At 43.3% G+C, this 24,218-nt stretch overlaps 1 protein-coding gene across 5 annotated transcripts; it reads right to left on the bottom strand.

Moving 5' to 3' along the window:
* Nucleotides 1–586: 586 nt before the first annotated feature.
* Nucleotides 587–17,140, bottom strand: IWS1 (interacts with SUPT6H, CTD assembly factor 1). Of its 5 annotated transcripts, none has more exons than XM_084267200.1 (15): nucleotides 16,957–17,140; nucleotides 16,260–16,378; nucleotides 9,755–10,508; nucleotides 9,017–9,218; nucleotides 8,720–8,777; nucleotides 8,327–8,427; nucleotides 7,506–7,656; nucleotides 5,923–6,005; nucleotides 5,524–5,653; nucleotides 4,617–4,734; nucleotides 3,889–4,000; nucleotides 3,676–3,732; nucleotides 3,376–3,487; nucleotides 2,654–2,812; nucleotides 800–1,014 (listed from the first exon to the last, which is right to left on the bottom strand). In XM_084267200.1, exons 1-14 carry the CDS (start codon nucleotides 16,988–16,990, stop codon nucleotides 2,684–2,686), a joined length of 2,160 nt encoding a protein of 719 aa, XP_084123326.1. In that variant the 5' UTR covers nucleotides 16,991–17,140; the 3' UTR covers nucleotides 800–1,014; nucleotides 2,654–2,683. The 5 variants fall into 5 exon arrangements, with proteins under 5 accessions (XP_084123325.1, XP_084123324.1, XP_084123327.1 ...); XM_084267202.1 differs by having other exon boundaries at nucleotides 876–1,014; nucleotides 16,260–16,375; XM_084267199.1 differs by lacking the exon at nucleotides 2,654–2,812 and having other exon boundaries at nucleotides 587–1,014; nucleotides 16,260–16,375.
* Nucleotides 17,141–24,218: the final 7,078 nt, after the last annotated feature.

Raw genomic sequence — 24,218 nt, forward strand, 5'->3', positions numbered from 1 at the left:
CAGGGACAAAGACATGGCAGCATCACCCCCTAACACAGAGAGGGGAACCTGCTCCTCAATCCACAAGATGAAGTCTCTGCGGGATTTAGCGCTGCGTAAAAAAGAAGCATCCAGCAATCCAACAGTCTGGTGTGGTCTCACGAACCTCCATCCCAAAGCCTGGCTTCCTCAAACACCATCCACGCAATCACAAGCCGCAGGAACATCCATCAGCCACAGCCCTTTGCTCTCCAGCTGCAGTGGTCACTCTCGAAGGCCTTGCCATCCGCGTGGAAGATCACTGGCTGGGAAATACCTCTCTGACACAAAGCATTTTAGTTGGAGGCCACTGGAATTTTTAGCTGTTGGTCTGCTGGTCTCTGAACTCCATCATGCCTTCATGAAAAATTAAATCCTCTGAGTGGAAGGTGGTCAGTATTTCTAATCAAAACCCATATACAGAGATCTCCAAAGCCAAACTGATTAATAAACACTGAATAGAGGAAACGGACAATAGCAAACAGCAAATTAACTATTAGCAGTGTTTCCACGTGCCAGGTGTTCTGCACAGATATATTCTCTCCAGCAATCAACAGACAGCCCCCCATAAAAACAGATGTTTTATTGTCTAAAGTGTTGCAATACAACAAATATGTGATCTGTACAAAGGACACAATAGCGCAAGTTTAAATACAGTCAGGAGAGAGAAGTCCCCATATTCACAGTCCTCAGACATCTTATACCAGAACCTGAACCAACAATTTAAAGATTCACCAAAAAAAACACCAAAATAAAACAAAAAACAAACCAAACCCAAACAAGTTGTTAAAAAATTTAAAGGTCTCCCAAGAGTCTATGGGTATATTGTCTTACAGCAGAGATCATGGGGCATTCTGTGAAGGGTCACAATGGCATCTTATTGCCCTCAATGCTGATTTTCACTGCATGGGCCGATCTGCTTTTTTTCCTGATATCTGTGAATTTCCGCATCTGTTTGTCCAGTCGACTCACCCCTTTCTTAGAGGTCCCCTGGAACTTAAAAAATAAAACTAATAATTACCACTGAAAAAAAGCAGACGTCCCAGAGGTTCACAAGAAGTGAGGCATGCAAGGTTAAACCTGCAAGAGGGAGCTGATGAAGCCACTGGTTCCAACTGGGGGTGTGCGTGGGGGTGCGCGTGCGTAGGCACCGCCTCCCACAGAGTGGATAAAGTGGTTCCCCCAATAGATCCATCACAAGGGAGGAGGCAGTCATGCTTACAAACATGACACGGTAAAGCCTTCACAGTACAGGGATTAATAACCACGTTAGTTGTTCACATGCCAGCTGAACATACAGTTTTGTATCTGTATTGGCTGGAGCGTAGGGGCAGGAGCACACTGCGCTACGCTGTCACACACACATTTTTAGCGAGGGAGTGTTGAGGTGGATCGAGTGGACAGCAATTCCAAACTGCAACTTCTTTTAAAAGTCACTGAGTAGTAAGCATAAAGCAAGAGATTATTGGGAAAAAGAGGGTGTAGGGAAGCAGAAGAAATGCCTAAGCTGATCATACAAATCATCAGAAGAGTTACTGCATTTCATCTATGGATTTTAACTGCAAACGAAAAGCTGGGATGACGCAGCAGTTCTTTTGCACAGATTAAATACAGTGATTCTGCAAAGAAATGCTGCTGAGGACAAACAGCAAGGACCTTCCAACCCACAGCCATTACTTCCTAGAACACAATTTCTCCTAACCAGACAACAGAAGCAATAAATGATGGAAACTTCACACCTTTTAAGCATGGGAGAAACAGAAATATCCAGAACATGCTACTTTAGTATCTGACAGAAAACATCTATGGGGAACAGAGCCTCCTCTTCCCACCACCGAGGAAGGTGCTCCTGACACAATGATTTTAAATAAACTTTATTCATAAAACTGTTCAATATTCATTGAAATTATATCTGGAATTTCACAGTGATTTTTAAAAAAATATTTTTTTCTGACAAACAAATAAATATGGAACTTAAACTCAACCATTCTCTACCGTTTGTGCTAGCATGTTTCTGTCACTGCTAGCTTGTAGCAGCCCCACTCAGGGCTGAAATGCAGGCTAGAAATTGTCACAGACATCCCCATGTCCATGAGTGGCATTGACTAATCTCCCTCCACCCCGCATTCACAGCAGGGGACCCTTTCCCCCTCACAGGAGGTGTCCTGTCAACAGGCCCTGAAGCCTCACATCACTTCCTAGAAAGAGCAGGTGTGAATAATACCTTACTGCAGACCAGTAAAACATCAGCCACAGATACTGGTATACAGTGACACGAGTCTCATACTAAGGGCCAAGAATTCCCATGTGTCAGTTCAGGTAACCCTCCAGACCCCAGCTGTGTCAGAAGAGCATCCAAAACCACAGGTGGGGCAGTGCCATTTCTGAGTTTGGGGACTGTGATTTAACACCTGTCACATGGGTACCCTGAAGCTGTTGAGGCAGTTACCATGGCAAACGTTACGTGCTACAGCCTAGTTCCTGTACGAGTTACCTTTTAGGCCACAGTACAGACATGAGAGAATACGAGGAGAGTTTTCCAAGTTTAAGTTAGGGCATACACACTCCTTTCCTGTATGTGCAAACTGCCAACAGCTGAAGCACATGCACTGTTCACACCTCCCTTGAGGGATACCTCTCAAACTTGGGGAAGGCAGTGTCATGGCTACAGGGGCATCCTGTTGCCTTCAATGCTGAACTTGATGGCCCGATGCACTTTGCTGAGTCGTTTCTGTTCAGCAAACCGTCTCTTGTGTTTTTCCAAGCGACTAATACCTCTCTTAATAGTCCCGGGCTAGAAACAATATCTCAATTAATGCACAGAAGGAGATAACAGCAGAAAGCACAGTAGTTATTACTTCTTCCATTTACATATCTTCTACCACATACTCTGCTTTTAAATTAAACTGTACAAGGAACCAAATTAAGCAAGGCAAATGCCTCTACTGAAGCTGTTAATGTTTACCAAAACCTCAGAGTTTTCCCAAACAGGAATATTATAAGAATATGCTATAAGACCTGGGGGAGGTATAAAGATATCAGAGCCAAAATTAATGAATTGCAGCTCTAGATAAAATGCTCTAAGAGGCCTGCAATCAGATTCTCACCCTAGAGAGGAACTCTAATATGGTTAACATGAAAATCTTTTTGGTTAGACAAGCAGCGATACTGAGAGAAAGTATTTAATGAGCTTAGAACAGCCCACTTGACAGCAGAACTTACTGTCTACTCAAATTAGGAGAGGCACTTAAAAGAACTGCACAGTAACCACAGCAATAAGGTGATGGCTTAATCAGGGACAGCTTAGGTAGAGAGTGCCCAGAAGAGGCTAAGCTATCCCCACATCGCGGTGCTTACCCTGGAGGACTCCATCTCCACATTCCACTTTGGCCTGACCACATAGTCCTTGTTGGAGGGCATGGGCACCCTCGCACGGGCACAGAACCCGGGGTCTCCAGGTCTAAGAGCCCTGCAGAGGGGAAACAAAACCCAAAAGAGCTAGAGCCAAATCTTATGCAGAAGTACAAGCACTATATCCCATTCTACCTCTGAAACGCTGCACAGCCATTGCCTCTAAAACCTCAAAACAAATTGCATATTGTTAGTGCCCCTGAAATTGTTTTTCTAAGCAAATTTAAAAAAAAAAATCCAACCTACTTTTCCTCTCCAGTTAACACTTTCTCCAGGTCCCTGCGGGGAGTCTGGCCACCAGAGCTGCAAGAAAAATACAGTTTTATAGTCTATACACAGAGAAAGATAAAAGACAGTCAAACATGGTAAAAGAGAGATGGTATCGCTCATCATCCTTTTCATTCCCTTAATATTAACACACTTTCTTGATGGAGTCTAAGAAAGAAAGATTACTCCTACCTGCTCAATCTCCTTCGCTGAGGCATCTGTTCCAAATCTCTCTGTTCCCTCTCTTCTCTGGTCATGCCTTTGTAGTTTGAGGTAAGGCCAAAGATGGGTCGAGACCATTCATCTATTAAAAAACCAAAACCAGCTGATGACCACTAGGCCTCTGAAGTTTATCTCCAATCTGTTCTGGTAACCAAACACTGCTTTCAAAGTTTATGGCAAGTATTTATGCTTCCTTTCAACCAAAGAAATTATTTGTGAGCTCTTAGAAGAGTGGCAGGAACTCCTGCACACCATGGTGAATCTTATTTTCTTAAAGGGCATAATGAGCTTATAATCAGCATGCTGCAGTCCTCCTGGATGGCATGCAGTACAAAGGGACTACAGCTGTTAAAGAAGTAAACTTCCAGTCATCCAGCATCTCTCTAATGTCCATGGAATAATCTTCTGGCAGCAGCTTCCTGCCTTTGTAGCAGGGCAACTAGCCAGAAGAGAACCTGGGCAAAATAAATGCCATCCTCTGGTTTAGAAGAACGAAAGAAATCAGAGAAGGTATGTGCAGAGTTTAAATGTAACCGTTCTCAAGAGCTCTGCAAAGCAACGAAGAGAAGTGAGATCCTTCACTGCAGAATTAATACTACTACAGATGACAGGAAAAACATGCAATGGAAAGACTGATGTGAAATTAAATTATCAGTGAGATCTCACTGACGCAAGGCAAAGGGGCGGGGGTTACATACTGATTAGCTTCCCTGCCATATCCTTGTTAGGTCTTGACTCTTTGGGGTGTTTGTAAAGGTACATCACAGCTCGACCAATGCCGCTGTGCTTTAGGGTCTCTTGGCTCACACTGGGCAGCTGCAGGAGAAAGGGGAAGACAGAAGACAGCAAGAAACGGTGTTTGAACATGAACAGTGTCGCTGAACTTCACAAAAAAAACCCCAAAAACTCACCTTCCCAACAAGCTTGGAGAATCAGTAATTTTTCATTACCCCACTAGGAATTAGTTAAAGCATCAAACACCAAAACCCAGAAATTTGCTTTAACAGTCTTGTGTTTTAAACACAAAATTGCAAGTACTATTTAGTCCAAATGCTCTTTTGTTTATATTACCTGTGAACTGAGGCACTGCCCTCAAAGCATTCCTTGCATAAACTTACACAGCAAAAGCATTCAAGTGATCAGCTGAGCTACAAATACTTGCAAGTCTACACCAAGTATGAAGGGCTTTCCAATACACCTCACACCTTAAATGGATTTAGCAAGAATCTATACATGCCATAGCTTGACTCCCTGAGGGTAGAGGACTTCATGTCTGTAGTTCACCTGACACTCTCACAATTGCTCACTACTAGCAGAGCAATTCCCATGTTGTGAACATTGGCAGAATTTCTGTAACAACACTGAAGTGCCTGAAGTTCCCTAGCTGAATTTTGTGCAGCTAGACAGCATGTCTACAGCGAAGGACTGATGAAAACGACACAACTTCAACACACACATGTCATTTGCTGTTTACTTCTTTACATATTTCACCACATGGTCCTTCAGTAGCAGCTGCAGTACATTTATCACCAAACATTCCCCTAAAGCACATGATTATAAAACCATGGAGAAGCCACAGATCAAATATGATTAAAAGTTTCAAACCTCTTGCAGGATCTTGAGAAGCTCCTCTCGTATCTTTAGTGCTGGCAGACTTCGGTCTGGAAGAGGAGAAAGCCACTCTTTGATGGCAGACATAACACCACTGTCGATGAAAGTTTCTTTGAGGTCCTGCCTAGAAAGTTTAAAGAAGCAAACAAGTCATATAACACACCAAAATCTTAAGATGTGATGTTCCTTCACTACAACAGTGCACTGAGTTTGCTTCATGTTAAATAAACAGGTGAAATGGCCTCAAAACCCTAAAATTCAATGCTATGAACATTTACTTGGAATCAAGAAGTGTTTCACTGCATACTCAGTACAAATAATGCCACTCCATGAAATCTACCAAACGCCCAGTATTCCCCAAGATGATGATTAATTGAGACAATAACAACTCACTTTTTAAGATGCATAACTACAGTTGGCAGCAAAGTTAATTTCTTTAGTGCTGGTTTCTTTTGTGTATTCAGCTGTCGATCCTCCTGTGGGGAGTTAAGAATAAGTGCAAGTTAATCAAAAGAAGAAACCAGCAACTTTTACAGGAAAAAGTTTAGTCTGTTAAGTGTGAAATGCAACTCTGGCAGGATTACACCAACTTTGTGCCCTGTTCCATGTTCCTACAACCCCAGAACTTGCTAAGTTTACCTAAACTTAGTAGCTGGTTGGAACCAGATTGTCTTTAAGGCCTATTTCAGCCCAAACGATTCTGTGATTCTGCGATTCTCTTTAAAAAGCATTCCCACCTTAGTCAACGCTTCCCTTAAAGCATCAGATAAGGAGATTCCCCCTAGAATTACCTCCTGCCCCCCTTCATGATTCAGGTTGATGGCAACAGACATGTATAACCCAGAGGTTTAGTATGAAGGATGGTGCAAGTAACATAAACCACACGTGTGCATCATGTGCTAAAACAAAGCTTGGGTTGCAAAGTGACTATCACCAGGGCCATAATGTCACTCACTATCTGTTCAGTGCTCAGGCTCTCCTATCAAAAAGACCCATTACAATCAATGGATTTATGTCCTGCTGTGGTAATTCCTTGCCATGCATCTCAATCCACTGAGGGCTCTTTCTGCCTTTTGTTAAGGGTGAGAGAGATTCTTCTAATGCCCTTTTTCCCCCCTCTTCATGCCCCAGAATGGTTTGACAGGCACATGCTAGTGAATGAAAGACCATAACACTGGAGCTCAGCTCTTCCTTCGCTCTTGCATTTCAGACTTTATGGCTTCATTTGAAACATCTGGTTATCATCTTGTCAAAGAAAGACTTTCTTGTCAAGACCAAGACAGTTTGTCTCCCACATTACTGTCTCACTCTCCTCATCTTGTTCTCAGGAACATTCTATTTTTGCTGTTGGTACTTGTTGGACTCTTCTTTCTGAAGTTCCATATATTGCCCCCCCCTTGCTTGTAATGAGTTTTGCAGTGCTGTTTGTTAATTTGATTGCTACTCCAACCACAACAGAAGACACCCGATGAAACAAAAGACCCTGATAAACCTTGCATGGTAACATATTAAGCATGAACTTCCTGTAACTGTGTTGCTCTGTGATCATGTACCACAGTACTGTCAATCAAACAGGGTTCTTCTCAGGAAGAAGCACTGAAGTACTACAGATGATAGTAACTGTATAATGAAATCATAACACAGTTCCTTGTTCAGTGTTTGATATACTTACCTGGTTTATAGAACACCTATAAATACCTTTTTATAGGACAGCTGATCTCAGCTGAACAAAGTTCAGCAACTTAACTAATTTTAACCTTTAAAATAAGTATTTTCTCCAATTTCAGTGGAAGAAATTTTGCTAGTTCAGAACAGCAAAACAGCATTTAAACAGTTATTTAGAAATTGGAAGCTTTCTGTAACATACATATTACCTCTCCTAAATATCAGCCAGATTTCTGTATTTCACCAATAGCAAGATTTTCCCATAGAACAGAACTTGACTTTAAGGTGTTTTTGGAGCCTAGGAATCTTACCTCAGCAGCTTCATTCATCTTCACAATCATAGCACTGACCACATCATCTGCATCACTAATAAAAGTTCCACCATCACGGTTTCGTCTACGCTTGCCACTCATACTCTTCTTTCGTTGCAGCATCATGTCAAAGTCTGACATGAAGTCCATACTGAAATGTAAGAAGAGAGGTTGCTCATGGCCAGAAGATTGATCCTACTGTCATTGTAGCAAACAATTTGTGTAGCATAACCTTTCAAAAATTCTCCAATAAACCTATGTGCGTTAGGTCTCAATGATCCCACAAGATCACTAGTTATCCTCCACACACAAACCAGAAACCCTGCAAAGAGCTTCAATACCTCTGAGATGCCCTGTAAGACTGCAAGACCTGGCTGAAATAGGTGATGACACACATGTGCTAAAGCTGCTACTGAAGCTGACAGACTCCCCTTTCCTGCAGCTGCAATACACTGCTCAGATGCTACTCAAGCAGACAGGAAGGAAACAGGAGACATGCTGATGGCAAGTTTTGCCATCCCTTTTCAGCAGAGAAACCCACCTGTGACTCCCATGCTGAACTGCTAGAAGTACAGCTAGATGCTTGCTTTATTTACTACTACTTTTACTCAGGTTTTGATGCAAGCCATGAAATACTACACAAGTAATCTGCTATGGACTGGTAAATACAACTGTCCAAGCTGGGAGAAGACCTTCTGTCATACTTTCTGTAACAAACAGTCCCATGCCTTCCTGAACTGAGAGGCCTAGCCAGTCTTTGGAGGAGCCCTTTCACTGAAGCCTTGTATTTGCTATTAGGAGTACGTAGAACGTTGACTTACTGCTTCCCTCTTTTGATATTATCATCAGAGTCTGATTCGTCTGCTGTCTCCTTCATGTCCGCATCGCCCTTCTCTTCCTCCAAGTCTTCCTGGTTAAAACCCTAATGGGTAAAGACAGTGGAAGTTAGTGTATGAATTCAGAGTGGGCATCTACTCATGCACCTGACTGGTATCTGCAGAGGATCAAGAGTAGCAAAGGCTTCCTAATTCCACCTGTGACTTTCACACCAGTAACTTCCAGTGAAAAGTGCCATAAATGTCATTTAACCCAAAGACTACACAGCGAGTCCTGACCCTAAAGCTTCCCTACTGATACAGCATATGCTTGAACACGAATTCAAACCCAAAGGGACATTCTGGAATGGAACGGAAGACATACACAACAAAACTTACTGTAAATTCCTCTTCTTCCTCATCACCAGATTCTCCAAATATATCTGCAATCAGGTTCCTGTGAAGGTAACAATAACATTTTTATATTTATACAGCAACAGCGAGAAGTGCATTTTGTGCAAAATTTCTAATGACCCTGTGGAGATCCACCTTTCATTCTGCCACCTACTACTGACTTTCCCCTTCACGCCACCTATGAAGGTGGAAAATCATTCTCTGGTTGGGATTCATCCATTCTCCACTCACCATCAGTCTATCTGCAACCCTAAAGGAAGTCAGGTTCCCAGAAGCACTTACTCTTGTTCATTTCCAGATTCACTGTCACTACCAAACAGATCCTTCTCCTCTTTTTTCTTCCCAGCATTCTCTTTTCTTTCTTCTTCTTCTTCCTCTTCTTCACTATCTGATACAATATTTTTCTTTCTTTTGTCAGATTTCTCTGAAGCAGCGTCACTGTCTGATTCCTCAACATCGGAAAGGATTCGTGCTTTTTTTGCGGCTGCCAACAGAAGGGAGCATTACTACATGTCCTAGTAACAGAGGTGACAACTCTCAGAAACTAGTTTGGACAAGAAGAAAGTTGACTAGCCTTCCTCCACAAAATCACTGCAATTTCTTAAAAAACACCACTATCCTAAAGTCTGCTTTATTTAACCAGTAACTGAAGTTTCCATATACCACATCTATCTATAACAACTTGCAATTTCATAACAGACTGTATGAAAAAACAGAGGAAAAGTTTACTAAAGAAGTAACAGAAATGACTTACAGGAATAATCAACATGACAACAGATGCCAGTGTAAATCAAGATCACTACAGGACTCCTATTAGACCTACTTATTACTCATAAGTATCAGATGTACCTTCACATAGAAATGCAGTTAGAACAGCCTCTACTAATACAGTTGTTTCCTTGGAAAAAAATTTGGTTTATGGTTTCACATTTATCTTGGATGTTTTCTTTATATAAAAACAGTATTTTAACAGTACTGCTTATTATATCACATTTTAATTTTTGTATTCTAGTTCCTTACGTGTTTTCTCATTGTCATCCTCACTGTCAGAAAGGATAGCTGTTTTCCTCTTCACTATCTTCTCCTCCTCTTTCTCCTCTTCATCAGAGTCTGATATTTTTCGCCTCTTTGGACCTTCCTCCTCACTGTCAGAGCCCTGAAATCCTTCCCTGACATGTTCGTTATCTGAATGATGAGAATCATTCTGCGCTTCCTCCTTTCTGTCCTCCCCATCACTGTCCTCGGACTCTATTTCTTGTTTATGCCTGGAAACATCCTCGCTCTCGGAGTCGCTAGCGGGCTGCTTGTGGAGCTCCTCACTCTCCGAGTCACTGGCCGGCTGCTTATGGAGCTCCTCGCTCTCCGAGTCACTGGCCGGCTGCTTATGGAGCTCCTCGCTCTCCGAGTCACTGGCCGGCTGCTTGTGGAGCTCCTCGCTCTCTGAGTCACTGGCCGGCTGCTTGTGTGATTCCTCATTTTCAAAGTCACTACTGTGATCCCTGTGAGGTTCTCCATTTTCAGAGTCACTTGCTTGATGATTTAAGGCCTCTTCATTTTCAGAGTCACTTAAATGCCGATTTGGATGGTCCTCGGTATCAGAATCACTGTCTTTTCCTCCATGAGCTGCTTCATTCTCTGAATCACTTGCATTGTGATTTGGAGGCTCCTCATTATCTGAGTCACTGTCTTTTTGCCTTGGGATATCTTCATTTTCAGAGTCTGTCATATGAGGCTCTCTCATTGGCCCATCATCCTCTCCATCACTGTGTTCGTTCTGAAAGAGAAAAATAATCTCAGGCAACTAAGCAAAAAAATTTCAAAAACTACAAATGACAAGAAAAAATGTTTTTGCTTGTCCTCCCTCTAACTTTATTACCCAAGGTATTTTCTGTAGAGAAAAAATTACTAGATAGTTTGCATCAAAGGACTATTCATACTTCAGATTCATAGTCAAAAGAAAGCATAAGAGATTGGTGGAAGTCTGCCCACCCTGCAGCTCAATCATATTTTGGAAACAGTAAGAGTATTTTAAAAACACTCAAATAAACATGTCTAAGAATGGTCTGGTCCAGTACCCTGAGGTTAAATGCTGAGTGCTTTCAAAAAGTCAGGCCTTTAGAGTGGTTCAGTCTAAACCCCCAGTAATAAGGTAAGCAGCAGTATCTTGCACTTGGCCATTTTCCTGAGATCCCTGCCAGATGTTTTTGTATCAAATACATTCTCCTGAAACCCCACATGCATTACTTTTCAACTGGAGCTCAAAAGCACTTTTTTGACAAGGGAACTTATTTAAGAACACATCAAGACCAAAAACCTAAAAGAAACCAGGAATAAAATTTCAGTCAGACCTTTCAGAGTATTACTGTTAACAAGTTTTGTGTTTCACCATGTAAGCACAGATTTGATGCCTCGCTCTCCTAGGCCGATAGGTCCCACGACTACATACACACCTGTAACCTATACATAAATATACCCATCTTCTTAAAACTTTAGGACTGAAACATAGCCTTTTATATCTTTTTCTATATCACAAATAAATACTGAGCCACATGTTTCATTTTGGGAAAAAACTTTGCGCAAGTCACCTGTCAATATCATTTCTGACCACAGCTTGGATTATCTTAAAACATCTAATTTCTACTTGGAAAAAATTATCTCAAGTGCATTTACTTGAGAACAGAAAATTAGACTCTTGAACACTCATTTAATTAACTCAGCATGGCTGTCACAGTCACAATAATCCTGTTTCCAAGTGAAAAGTGCGATATTGTAAAAGGAATTTCTTTTCTACATACTCAACTGAGCTGATTTTGTATCTCAGCTATAGGCTCCTTCCACTAGCCTATTTGCAAAACGAATATGTATTGTCCTAGGAGACACTTCAACCACCTGTGTGACCCGGAACTTCCACATGTTTTTTGTCAGCACTGTAATTTCCTTGTAAAGACAGATTTTTCTATCTATTTTTATTTTCTACAGTCATCCTACTCCCACAGAGCCATACACATTCCCACACCTACACCAAATGCTACTATTAATCTTCAAAACATATGATTAAGGAGGAATTTTACATAAAATTAAGCTTGTAATTGCTTTAAGGAACTACTCCCTGCAGAACTGTAGTAAGTAGTAAGTGTACTAAGTGGCTTTTTAAGATTTTGCATTTTACAGCTTTATCCCCTTGGCTAGCACTTGATAAAATAATCATTTTCAAATTACTGCAGAATCAGGACAATCAGGACTACCTCATTTTGATGCCCACACTTCAAATGCAACTTCACAATTCCCATGTTACTTAATGCTAGCTACAAAACCGCTGCTGCAATAATCTCAAGTAGTTTCATCTCTACTGCCTGTCCCTGTCTATACAGCCATGGGAGTCTTTTGAACCATGCTGGTAGCATAATCCCCATATTGCTCATTTCTCCTTAGGGAAAGGAAACGCGGTTCTGTTAAAACCTGAATTTGGAATTTTAAAGAATTCAATATAAAGATTAGGAAGTTACAGAACTGAGGGTACATAGCTGAGGAAGACTGTACATACACTCAACTGCTCTGTTCAATACGAGATTTTGTTTAATCCTTTCTTCCCTTCAAAAAAAAAATTTTGACTGTATGGGATTATTTTCTCTGACTGCATTATTGAAGGTTAAAGAAACTGCCCACTGCAAATGAGGAAACACCAATTTTACAGCAGTGCTACAAGTAAGGTCATCAACAAGTATGGAAATAGAGAGGTCTACACTGAAATGTATGTTTATAACAACAAATTCATTAATCCTCATTTTCCTACCATTGCAGTCTTCTCTTGATTTCAGATGGCTAATGCTGAACAGGTACTGATAATTATGCCAGCAGTAATAAGGGAGTTTGATAAATAAAACCAAGGACAACAACGCAAATCCTCCACTGGGCTCACCACCTTCAAGACACCTTCCAGACTGCCAGTCTAGAAAGTCCTTGGTGAACAAGTAAACAAACCAAAAAACCAACTGGAATTCATAATCAATCTTAAACACTCAATGTTTTAAGGTCAAAAGTGTGGCTGCAGGTTATATATCCACCTGTTCAGTATATATTATACACTACAAAGAACTTGCTATGTACAATACTCAGTGAGAAGTCATCACAAGTATACACCAACATTACTGGAGCACTCTGCAACATACTGAGTGTCTATACTTGGTACCACAGATCAATCATCACTCTTGAGAATGAAGATATTTGGGGAGGGAGAGCAGACGTGCATCCTAATTAGCTCACATCGTGATTATCCTGTGCTCTGCACCACAGAATCCCAGTGGTTACAGCAGCTGAACTCTGGACCGTGGTATCAACACCCACGGAAAAAACATGTAGATAATCTAGGTGCCCCAACGTGGATTCAACGGAGAGGAACCATCTACTCTAGCACCAATGTGGTAAGCACAAACCAGAGCTAACCCAAAAAGCAGTTATATTGTCTCAGCCCTGCTGAGAGATGACACACACCACTTCAGACTCAGCACATTAATGCAACTATGCACCTTCTAAATCTGAGCTGAGGCAGAGCTGAGCCGCTCAGCCTACACGGAACAGACAGGCCCCCTCCACAGCCAACAGTGCAAAGGTCTCTGAACACACTGAATGAATCTGTGAGCGGTTTGGAACGCACTTGGTATGAAGAGCACAAGCAACGTTACAGTAAGATGACTACACTCTGTGAGAGAAGTCTCCCCTCTGCCACCACTCCCCTTTGTGTTTACTAGTTCGTCTCTAAAAAGATGTTTTCAAAGAAATCAGTATGCAATTTTGGAGTTTTCTACTTTCCTTTTTCCAAATATTTAATTAAAATAAAACATCAGACACCCTCAAAAAGAAGTAGGTCTCAGGTAATTGCTACTGCTTTTTTCTCGAATTCCTTTGCTTTCTTTTCTTCCTCCTCTTTATCTATAAACATTTTAATTGAGATGTCCTTAATTTTTTAACTGAAATAATTCAGTAACATAAGGTTTTAGTACAGTATAAAATCAAGAATGCATCAAATCAAATTTACAGTGCTTTCCTTCTACATAAGCATTTCAGTTAGCAAGTCGTTTACTGGATCAACATGCAACCACTTTTAAGAGTCACTACTCTGTTAATTTAGTAAGTTCAACAAAATTGACCCATCTACTACAGTCTCATGAACGACAATTGTTAAACTAAGGCATATGTAACCATCATAGGCACACCAGCAAGGTTCTCTGTTTTCAGAAGTGTTAAGATATTTGTATGTTTGTTAATAGTCACAGTCAACCATAACTTAATTCATGAAGACAGCGATGACTTGGTGAAAGTGTAAGCATCTAAGTCATTAGAGATTTCCATATGAGCCTGACTTGTACAGACACTGTAAACATGATTTCATATTCTTTACTGTACTAAAAACTATGTGTTACCTAATTCTATGTGTCTGAAGCAAAATTGGTAAGGACATCAAGGAGAACATTTATAGATAAAGTGGGATTGGGGGAAGGAAAGCCAGAAAAGAATTGTGGAAAAGAAAAACCCACATACCTGAGACCTACATAAGTAATTCCTCAGGATTCCCCTTTTCTTTAAAGTTAAGAACCTGAAAGAAAAGTTTCAAAGTTTAAAACTTCAGTTCTTTACAAGATGTAAAGAGTTCTCAGTTAGAGACGAAATAGTAAATAGACTTAACTGATGAGGCTGTCTCAAAGGTTTTACTAACCCTTGAGTGTCATATCACCCACATATTCCTAAAGATGAAGGGAATCAGAGAATATTTATAGTAAATAATATGATAAATCACTGAAAGCTACTCCCTTCAGAGACATCACTGCATTCTGTGGTGTATTTTTGACATAGGTAAAACCGAGAATGTAAGACTTCACAACAAAACAAAATACTCCAATGCTGGTGAATTGAGCCAATTCAAATAAAGCACTAAAGTGGAAAGGTTCGTGTTTACTCTTGGACAGAAAGGGGGCTTAGTTTCCTTTCTTTTTATTTAATGGGCTTTCTAAAATATTTTATCTACAGAGCAATATTCAACAGCCACCACAAACCAAAGCCCTTAAAACAACACAGGCACATGAAGAAAATCAGTTAACAATGGTAATAGTTCCTAGTCCTTTTCTGGTTAATTAAATCTGAAAAAGACATGCTGAAGATGTAAGCAATATTCAACTGCCCATTCTTTAGGCCAGATTTCCAACTGCTTTACCATGGTAAAATTAAAATCCTACAGGAATATAGAAAAAGTAAGAACAACCAACCAAATCTTCATACACAGCAAAAATAGCTTAGTATTACTGTGGCAGCAACATGACTCTCCATGTTCTCATCACCATATTTTTTTTCACTGAAACAGAAGTACTACGTCCCTTCAAAAAAGTTACTTCTCCCACACTGAAAAACCTGTTTTCTCCCACACTGAAATCCTGATTGCCATAACTAGAGATGCTGCCTCAGCCATTATCTATTTCTTCCATCAGAAATATCAGCAGGGAATTATGAATTCAATAAAGGGGTGGAGGGAAATAAAAAAGGATTGCAAGTTATATCACAGCAGTTGGGCCTTCTGACACATCAGCCTGCTACAGGATATGACACAGTACACTTTAAGCCATTTTTAAAACTCAACCACTGAAAACCCCGAGGAAATCCTGATATTTCCATAAAACGCAACAAAATATGAAGAACAGAAGGAAATGGCTTTGATTACAATTTTTATGAGTATCAACAAGTTCTTGGGAACACAACTTTGCTAGCAGAAGACTGGAGTTCACAGGCCAAAATTCTTTCCTAAATAATTCTATTTCAAATCACCAAAAAATCCTCAAAATTAAGATTTACTCCAAAATCACTCTAGAAATCAATCTAAACAGAACCTTCACTTTTACCAGTCTCTTTTCAAACAAAATAGTCAATCCACAAGTTAAGTGGCTCTCCCTCAAATACAACCCTGGATCAAACCATTACTGCCCTTTTTATGATGTAGGATTCTCAAAGCAAGAGCTTCTCCAGAGAAAGAGCAGCTCTGGCTTAGGAACCTTAGCCTGCTCCACAGGGAGACCCACACCTTTGTGAATGACAAGGTCAAAAACATAGCCCAAAAAAAAGACTGAAGAGCCAACGCTCACATCTGAGAGGAAGGATGGAAGACAGGAGAGTGTATGTTCTTTAGTGAGGCATCTACATTTCTATGCAGAATTTGTGGTGAAAATTCAAATTTCCCATAATCCATTGCTTAGAATTTCAAATCCATTTTATCTTCTTGCAGTTGAGTATGACTGTATTACGCTCTTTACTGGACAAAACAGTGGAGACTACTGTAATGATTAAGGAGAAAAAGAAACAAAATAACCTGTCCTACATACTGGTCAAGAGATTATCTGACACATTTCTTTCTGGAGTACAGGCAAAAAATTGAATAAACACGTATGTCTCAGTTAATAGAAGCATGGCTCTTAAAAATATACATATATATACACACACAGAGAAAAGCTTGATTTTTATCCAGATAAAGTTCCAATAGTACCTCTGAATGGTGCCCTACACTTCCATTCTCAGATCCAGAATGCTGCTCATTTCCTTCATCTTCAACATCAGATCCTGAATCTCGTTCATCTTGCACTGGAGTAGCTCCACCATCATCTACTCCAAAGTTAAGAAAAGAAAAGTAAAACTCAGCACCATCTCCCAGCGTTTACAAGAAGAGCACTGGCAGCTATGAGAAGAGGGAGCCTGACCCCGGTAGCATCATTCCCTCGTTCTACAGGGCGCCTACAGCGAGAAACAGAGGGCTTCTGCTGGGAAGGTTTGCGACAATAACAAACCCGCCACAGATAGCTCCCCAAGGAGACCACGAAGCTACCTACGCCGTGCTGCAGTTAGTGACTGATACGCTTATTACGCCCCCGAACTAAATGCGATACAGAGGCCGCTGTGCTGCGATCACACCAGCGGACCCGGCCCAGACTCCCTGCCTGGCCGGCGGCTGGCTACCGGCGGCCGGAGGCGGCTCGGCCGAGCCCCGCTCACCGAGCGGCGGCAGAGCCGGGGTCCCGAGCGCGACTCCGCCGCCGCTCCGCTGCACCACGGCGAGCTCAAAGCGCGCCGGAAAGGGCGGACGGGGAAGGGCGATCCCCGCGGGCCTCGCCGTGCCCAGCACCCTCCCTCGCAGGGCCCAGCGCCCCAGGCGTCCCTCCCGCGGGGGGACGCTCCCGCGCCGCTACCTGACTGATCGCCGCCGTAGTACTCGCTCTCCATGGCCAGCTGCCGGCCCCGCCCGCCGGCCCGCCTCGGCCCCGAGGGCTGGCGGCGGGGCGAAGCCCCCAGCGCAGCACTCTCCGCTACGAGCCGCCGCCGCCTCCCAGTGCCCCCGACACCACCGGCCTCCTCGCACAGGCCCAAAATGGCGCCTCCCCTGTGAGCGGCCGGCAACCGCCCGCCGCGCATGCGCCCAAAACGACCGCCCCCTTCCGCCGCGCGCCCCTAGAGGGGGCGGCTCTCACGAGGCTTCAGCGCCGGGGCCACCGCCAGAGGGCGCCGCGCGGGCGGGCGGGCCCGGAGCCATCACACCGCCGCGCCCCGTCCCGTATGACCACGCCCCTTCCCGCGCGGCCCCGCCCCTTCCCTCCCTTTCCCGCGCCCCTCTCACCCTGGAGGCCGGGGACACCCGGCTTGGGAAAGGCGTCCGAGCTCGCGGACCCTCCCAGCCCTTGCTACCCGTGTTAGTCACTGAACCACGTCCTTAAGTACCTCATCCGACCTTTCCCTGCACACCCCGAGGGACGGTGACTGCACCACGTCTCTGGGCAACCCGTTCCAACGCCCAACTGCTCCCTCGGAGAAGAAATTTCTCCTTCTAACAAGTCGCAGCCATTCCCTCTTGTCCTATCGCTGGTTATCAGTGAGAAGAGGCTGACCCCCAGCTCACCACAACCTCCTGTCAGGTAGCTGTAGAGAGCAATAAGGTCTCCCCTCAGCCTCCTCTTCTCCAGGCTGAACATTCCCGGTACCCTCAGTCACTCCTCATCAGACTCGTGTTCCAGCCCCTTCCCCAGCCTGGCTGCCCACCTCTGGACACGTGCCAGGGTCTCAATGACTTTCTTGGAGTGAGAGGTCCAAACCTGAACCCAGTATTTGAGGTGTGGCCTCACCAGTACTGAGTACAGGGGCACAATCACTTCCCTGGTCCCAGCTGGCTATGCTATTCCTGACACAAGCCAAGATGCTGTAGCATTGCCTGGGGTTGTTAATATTTGGAGACACCAGCCTCACACCAGTGATGGCAGAGGGGAGAGGACTCCCTGCTTTGATACCGTGCTGACTGAACTGCAGCCAACTGGACAGCACTTCCCACCCCCTCTCCCCCCAGCCCTTTTTTTGCATCTTGTCTAGAAAATGGTTTTAGCATCACAACTGACATGGCTGGAGAAATGGAAGGAATGCTTGAGAAAAAAAGGCCACTGTATGCCCTTGCTCACATGGGGAACAAACAGCTGCACAGAAGTGTAAAGTTGTTATTTTCATAAAGTTGGCCAGCCTTGTGGGAACTTGCCAGACACTAAACACCATAAAATGTTTAAATGTTTAAATGCATAGCCCAGGACTGACTACACAAGAGTTACTAAACATCTCCCTTCAGCTGGTCACTGGCACGGCTGATGAAAATGCTTCCAATGCCAATAAAGGGTGGGAGATCAAAAGTTTCATCTATTGCCTCAAATACAAAAGATTTCACCATTTAAGTAACAGTTGAATTTATCTGCTCCCTACAAACAAGGTGAGGGAGAATTACAGTTAATCTCTACAAGAAGATAGCAGAGCAAAAACGGAGTTCAGGCCAGGTACGTAGTGGACTCGGGGTGCCATGATGGGGCTCAACGGGATTACGTTGCTGCTGGCCAAAGATGGGGTCCGAGGCTAGCTGTGGAAACTGAATAGTTGTCCCAATGAATTTAGGTCTGACTGTCCTAGCTGAAGCTGCAGTTCAATCTAGTTCATGTGTGGGTGGTTCCTCCAGATTTAGCCTGCAGAATCAATTGAAAGTTACCCCTGAACTCCCTGTAATCGCTGACTTCCGGAGTAAACACGGGGGCAGAACAGCCCTGTCTTTTTTGGGAACTGTGTTTGGTTTTAGTAACCTCTATCCCCAGAGCAGTTGCATTATTCAATTATTTGGCATGCCTACACTATGTTAGCAGAGGATTACTAGGGATGAGTTCTGTCACTGACGGGGTATTTTAAAATGGAATGCCTAATAAATGCACGCTGTGCCTGTTTGCTGCCTCTCTTCTGCTGTGGCAAACGAAACATCTTCATTTTCTAAGAGGGAGGTCTGGGCAAAATGAGTCATTGTTTCTTCTGTGCTAGAGGCCCATCAGAATGGACAGTAGAGAGGCTAAGCCATTACTAACTAACCCACTCCAGCAGCAAGCACAGTTACGATACAGGGAGTTCAGCGTAGAGTGTTAGTAAATCCGGCTGAACTCTGGATTGAGTCGTTACTAAATATCTTCTACCAAGTTTCACTTAGAAGGAGAAACTGGCAGTGGGGTCAGGGGTCAGATGGCTATTGGATACAGTCCTCTATTCTTACCAAAACTGAGTAAAACTTTTTTTCCTTGTTTTTCCTTGAAAGCAACTCACAAAAAACCTATAGAGAATGTCTATTGGCAGCTCTACAGGTCTTTTCCAGCTAGTCCCAAAGGTCCCTTAGTGATTCTCAGAAGCACACTCCTAATGGCATCGTGGCCTTTATTCCTCCTCCTGAATAACTTTTACTGCCTTTAGCTCTTTGCACTGTGTGGTTTCAGTTGGATCTTTTCTGGAAGGAGCAGGTGCCTGTGCCAGGCTGTGATGGGAGGCTCCTGGTGGCTCGCTTATCTGATTTCAATAAAGGTATTTAACAGCTTTTTACAACTGACTAAACAGAAGGCAGTATGACAACCTTAATGTGGCTTGTTACAACATGCAAAGTTCCCTGCAGACAAAGCACTAAGGTAGCAAATAGCAAGTTGGGTGTAATGTAGCAGAAAATAATGGACATGGGGAAACATAAATAGAAACCAACAAAACAAACAAATAATTGAATAATGTGAACCAAGGTACCTGAAAATTGTACCTGAAAACACGAAGTCTCACACATACCAGATTCAAAGGAGGAATATGGTGGCAGCCTTCCTTAGAAATCAGTCTGTTATAAATGTGTCATGTTCTGGAGTGATGGCAAGCCACTGTCCCAAATTCCAGCTTTGAATTTTGCTATTACAATAAAGTCACTGTCCCAAATGTCAGCATTGATGAGAGAATAGAGAATTTCTACATTTACTGGAAGTGGGAGGAGGCACAGAGGTTCCTCCCTAACAGTTATGAATTCCCATCTTTCGGAAACAAAACCTCCTAACCCTGACCTTGGTGTTGTGACAGGCCATGTGGACCACCCTGAGAGGGTGCACCCCTGCCTTAAGCAACCTCACCTCAGCAATGCCAAATAGCTGGATGTCAGTCTGACAGCTATTCTGCTGGTAGTGTGTGTGTGTGTGTGTGTGTGTGTGTGTGTGTGTGTGTGTGTGTGTGTGTGTGTGTGTGTGTGCACTAGCGTGCACACTTGTGTGCACATGTCTCTGTCCCTCCTGAGCCAGAACTTGGCGCTTACCAGACTGTAATATACTCTCCTAATACCACCTTGGCCACATCCCAAAAGAAAGGATGGAGTGCCACTCAGAACATAATGGGATTGCACAGTGGGGGAGAATGACCTGCCTTCTAGCAAGCAGAGTAAGCAGCGCCCACTTGGCTAGTGTAAAGGTGTGCAATGACACAGATCCCAGAGCCCCACCAGTCTGCCTCTCCATACAACATCATGAACTGGCTGGAATGAAATAAACCTTTCCCTGAGGGACAGAATGCTCAAGACAACGAAGGAATGCACTTGGAAATCCTTTCCTGGTAGGTACTTCTTATTTAGTTTGCTTTGTTCCCTGCAGGACGCCTTTCAGAGTTAACAGACATCGGTGACTTAAAGCTACAAATCTGCTTAGAGCATGGGAAGGAGGTTAGTGTAGACAGAAGGGCTTCTGAACCAAGTTTAAATTGCAAATTGTTATATTCAAACCACCTCCCTTCAGAAGCCTCAGAAAAAAACCCTAGCTTAACATAAAATGATGTTTGGCATCTAGGTCTTGGTGATGCAGAAATGACAAGGCCACTTTGATTTAGCTGGAGAGGAAATGTGAGAGGTAGTGCCATGTGCAAATTAAACCCTTTGATCCTGACATCAATCTCTTAATTAGGAAGCTGTCAGGAAAAGGCAGTTCTGTTAACACATGTCTCTCTGGACAGACCTATTGCTCTGAACAACAGCAGGACTAAATTCACTGGGGATTATCCAATTTTAATTTGCTGTGTTTCTTGGTACATTATTCATAAACGTAGGTCATACTACAAATTACCCCTAATTACAAGTACAAATGTGCCCATGCTATGAAGAGTCCCTCACTAAACTCCTGTCTTCCACAGTAAACAGAGTTGCTTGCTCCTGGCAAGCTCCTGCCTTTCCCTATTTGTACGGTTCAGTGACTTCCCAAACCTGAGCTCCCCGTATTCACTCCAGGCACTTCTCTGAAGAAGCCATTAGCAAGATGCCTGCTCATCTCTCACTAGGTACAGGTGTTTTGCAAAGCACCTAGGCTGCTTCTGCTTCGTATATCAAGCCTCTACTCCTTCATCTTATGTTTTCTGGCTCTTGAACGTGTCTTAACTGTGGAAATCCATCTCCCTTCCAACACCTATTTCAGCTGTATGACAACTCATGGTTTTCTTTCAAACTACCCTGAGTTCTCTGTGCCTCTGTCTTATACACTTCCTGTGCTGTACTAGGACAGAAATACTGTACTTCTCTCTGAAAAAGCACCCTGCTGCACCGTGGTCACAAATATACATTATATATATATGTATATTTTGAATTAGATTTTGTGCCCCAAACTTGCTCCAGTTAGGGTTTCAGCAGGTGTGTTTCATTTGCTGAAGAAATATGTGTGGTGCTTTTTTTCCCCTGCAGTGTAATTACCCAAAAAGCTTTGGGTTTAGCTATCTGCCTTGGTAGCATAAAGTACTTTGATTTATTTGCCAATATTTGACCTTTATCTAATGAAATCAGTACTTGAAGTTTTGTTAATCACATTCAGTGCACAGACTTCTTCTGCAGACGGTTGTATCAGAAATAAAAGTCTGCTAAAGAACTACTCTGGGGCAAAGTAAGAATGGTTTACAGAGTTAGAAACTTAAAGAATGATCTCCTCTGCCTTGTGGTTTTCTGCCTGTCTTGAAGTCTCTGAGTCCTGAATGGCCTTTGCTCTATTTCCTCACCTGTATCTTAATTTCTGATATAAATCTTAAACTAAAATCTCAGGTAAGGAAGCTAATATTAAAACACAAACATGTAACATGGATAAACACGTATTACTCCCAACTATTTATTGCTATGCTTGAACACTTACCTCTGATTTGGGTATGGAACTACAGCAGGAGACCCCCAGAACCTGTATGGTATGGTACCTTGGCTCCAAGAACCTGTCTTCAACTCAGAGGATTTTTGTCGCCTTTCCCATTGTTCCATGCAGCAACACTGAACCTAGGAAACAGGAAAGTAAGAGTTCAGGTATTAGGTGTACTACCCCATGTTCACAGAGATTAGTGTGTAGAGAAGAAGCCACCTCCTGCCTACAGGGCCCTGGGGGAAGGCTACCCAGTTGAGTTAAGGTACATGGAATAAAAACCTCATCCTCACTGTTGGGGTGGAAATGTGTCGGAGTCCTGAGTCGTTGCTCTGGCTGGGGAAACCCTGCAGCTGCCTCCCTACAGGTGTACTACACTGCTGTTTGTGTGCATCGCTTCCAGTTAAGTGTCATGAGTTTATTTTGCTTTGAGCTCTAGGTACTGTGAAACACAGTCCACGCAGGGCAGACTGACTGGCATCTTCTGAGCTTGCAGAAAGAGCTGTGCAAAACCAAAAGGAGAGATGAGAGCCTGATTACCTAACAGGCTGGCTCCAAGAGAACCCCAGGGAAATCAGTTGTGTGGGAGCGGCATAAGACAGATGCTAAAGGTTGTCTTCTGGGAGTGCTTTCCAGAAATCTGAAAGTATTCAGGGACAAAACTGAAGTTTAAGGTTCACCCAGGCAAGAATGAGCCTTCGTGCTTACTGGAACACCTGACTTGGAAATGACATATATGCTCAACTGGGAGCAAAGTCCTGTAATGAATAACTGTGCTTCGGTCATTTCCTCCTTTGTGCAGCAGAGAATTGGCACTTGGTGAGGGATCCCTTAATGGCACCAGTACCGCTTTCACCTTTCTTTTCCTTCTTACTCCAATGCTTATGAAAAAGTGGGAACTGAACTGCAGAAGCCAGTCGGTGAAGCTTTCTTCTGGAGAGGTAATTTCACCTGCTGTGGGGTGCTGTTTGGTTCATGGTGCCGCGTTACTTTGGAAAGAAAAGCAACAGAGGGAGCCAGGTGTGGTGAGGAGGCAGCTATCCAGGCGGGCAGGGGGTGGCCACTCATGACTTAACTGGGAATGTGCATTTTACATGCTGAAACTGTGTATCCCAGGATTATACGGGATCTCCCCCCTACCTGTCTGTTCTTGGCTGCCATCATGGGCTGTATCCGGAGTGATGCCGTATGGTGTGCTTGGTGTTGCGCACACCGCTCCCTCTTTGTCCTGGGTAGGCAGTTCTGCTCTCTGCAGTGTTTGGGTTTCTTGGTGCTGGTGGGAAGTATCTGTGAGTTGTGAGTGGCTGTGGCTGACCATGGCCCATCTTTGGCCGGTGTCTGCTACGTACCATGCTCCTGTATCACCTTGCACTGCTCAAGGTAACAGGGCATCGTGTTCTTGGAGGTCACACGCAGACCCAGCTCCTGAGAACTCAGTAAGAGGGCTCTGCTGTAAGAATAACTGATTCTGAAAGACAGAATTTCCTTCTTGAGAGAGTGTGACAGAAAAAGCCAAGCAGCCAGAAAGAAGACATTCATCATGCACTGCTGTATTTTCATAGACACTGTGCTAGGAAATTCAGAATTATCTTAGTTACAGGTGAGCTCTGGAGGTTGCCCCAGTCTCACAGGGAAAACAAATTCTTGATATAGTCAGCAGCACTGTGTTGGGGACAAGGCACTTGCTGTGCCAGCTTCTGTTATTATGTGTGATGTTTCACATCTTGTTATTGTGTCACGTATGTGACAATTGCATTTAAAACTCCTGCTTTAACATGCATGTTAGTGTTGGGCTTCTGCATCAGCAGCCTGTCAGCTCTTGAAGTTTCTACTTATTTCCACTTTGGGATCACAATGCATTCTGTAATTTTAATAATTAGTTATTTTCAGCATATCACATCATGACTTTAAAGTGGTAAATCATGTTGGGCTTGATTGGAAACCCTGTTCAATCCACACTTAGGTACAGCCCTTCACAGCCACAAGCAGGGCAC

This window comes from Gallinula chloropus (assembly GCF_964237585.1).
Source record: "Gallinula chloropus genome assembly, chromosome: 8".
Lineage (NCBI taxonomy): Eukaryota > Metazoa > Chordata > Aves > Gruiformes > Rallidae > Gallinula > Gallinula chloropus.

Bases quoted from the DNA above. Each gene is read 5' to 3' on its own strand.
- IWS1 (XM_084267198.1), bottom strand. From the start codon at position 16,990: ATGGAGAGCGAGTACTACGGCGGCGATCAGTCAG. The intron at 16,379-16,956 runs GTAGCGGCGCGG...TTAACTTTGGAG, and splicing joins CTACGGCGGCGATCAGTCAG to TAGATGATGGTGGAGCTACT. The intron at 3,733-3,888 runs GTAGGAGTAATC...TTTTTCTTGCAG, and splicing joins CAGCGAAGGAGATTGAGCAG to CTCTGGTGGCCAGACTCCCC.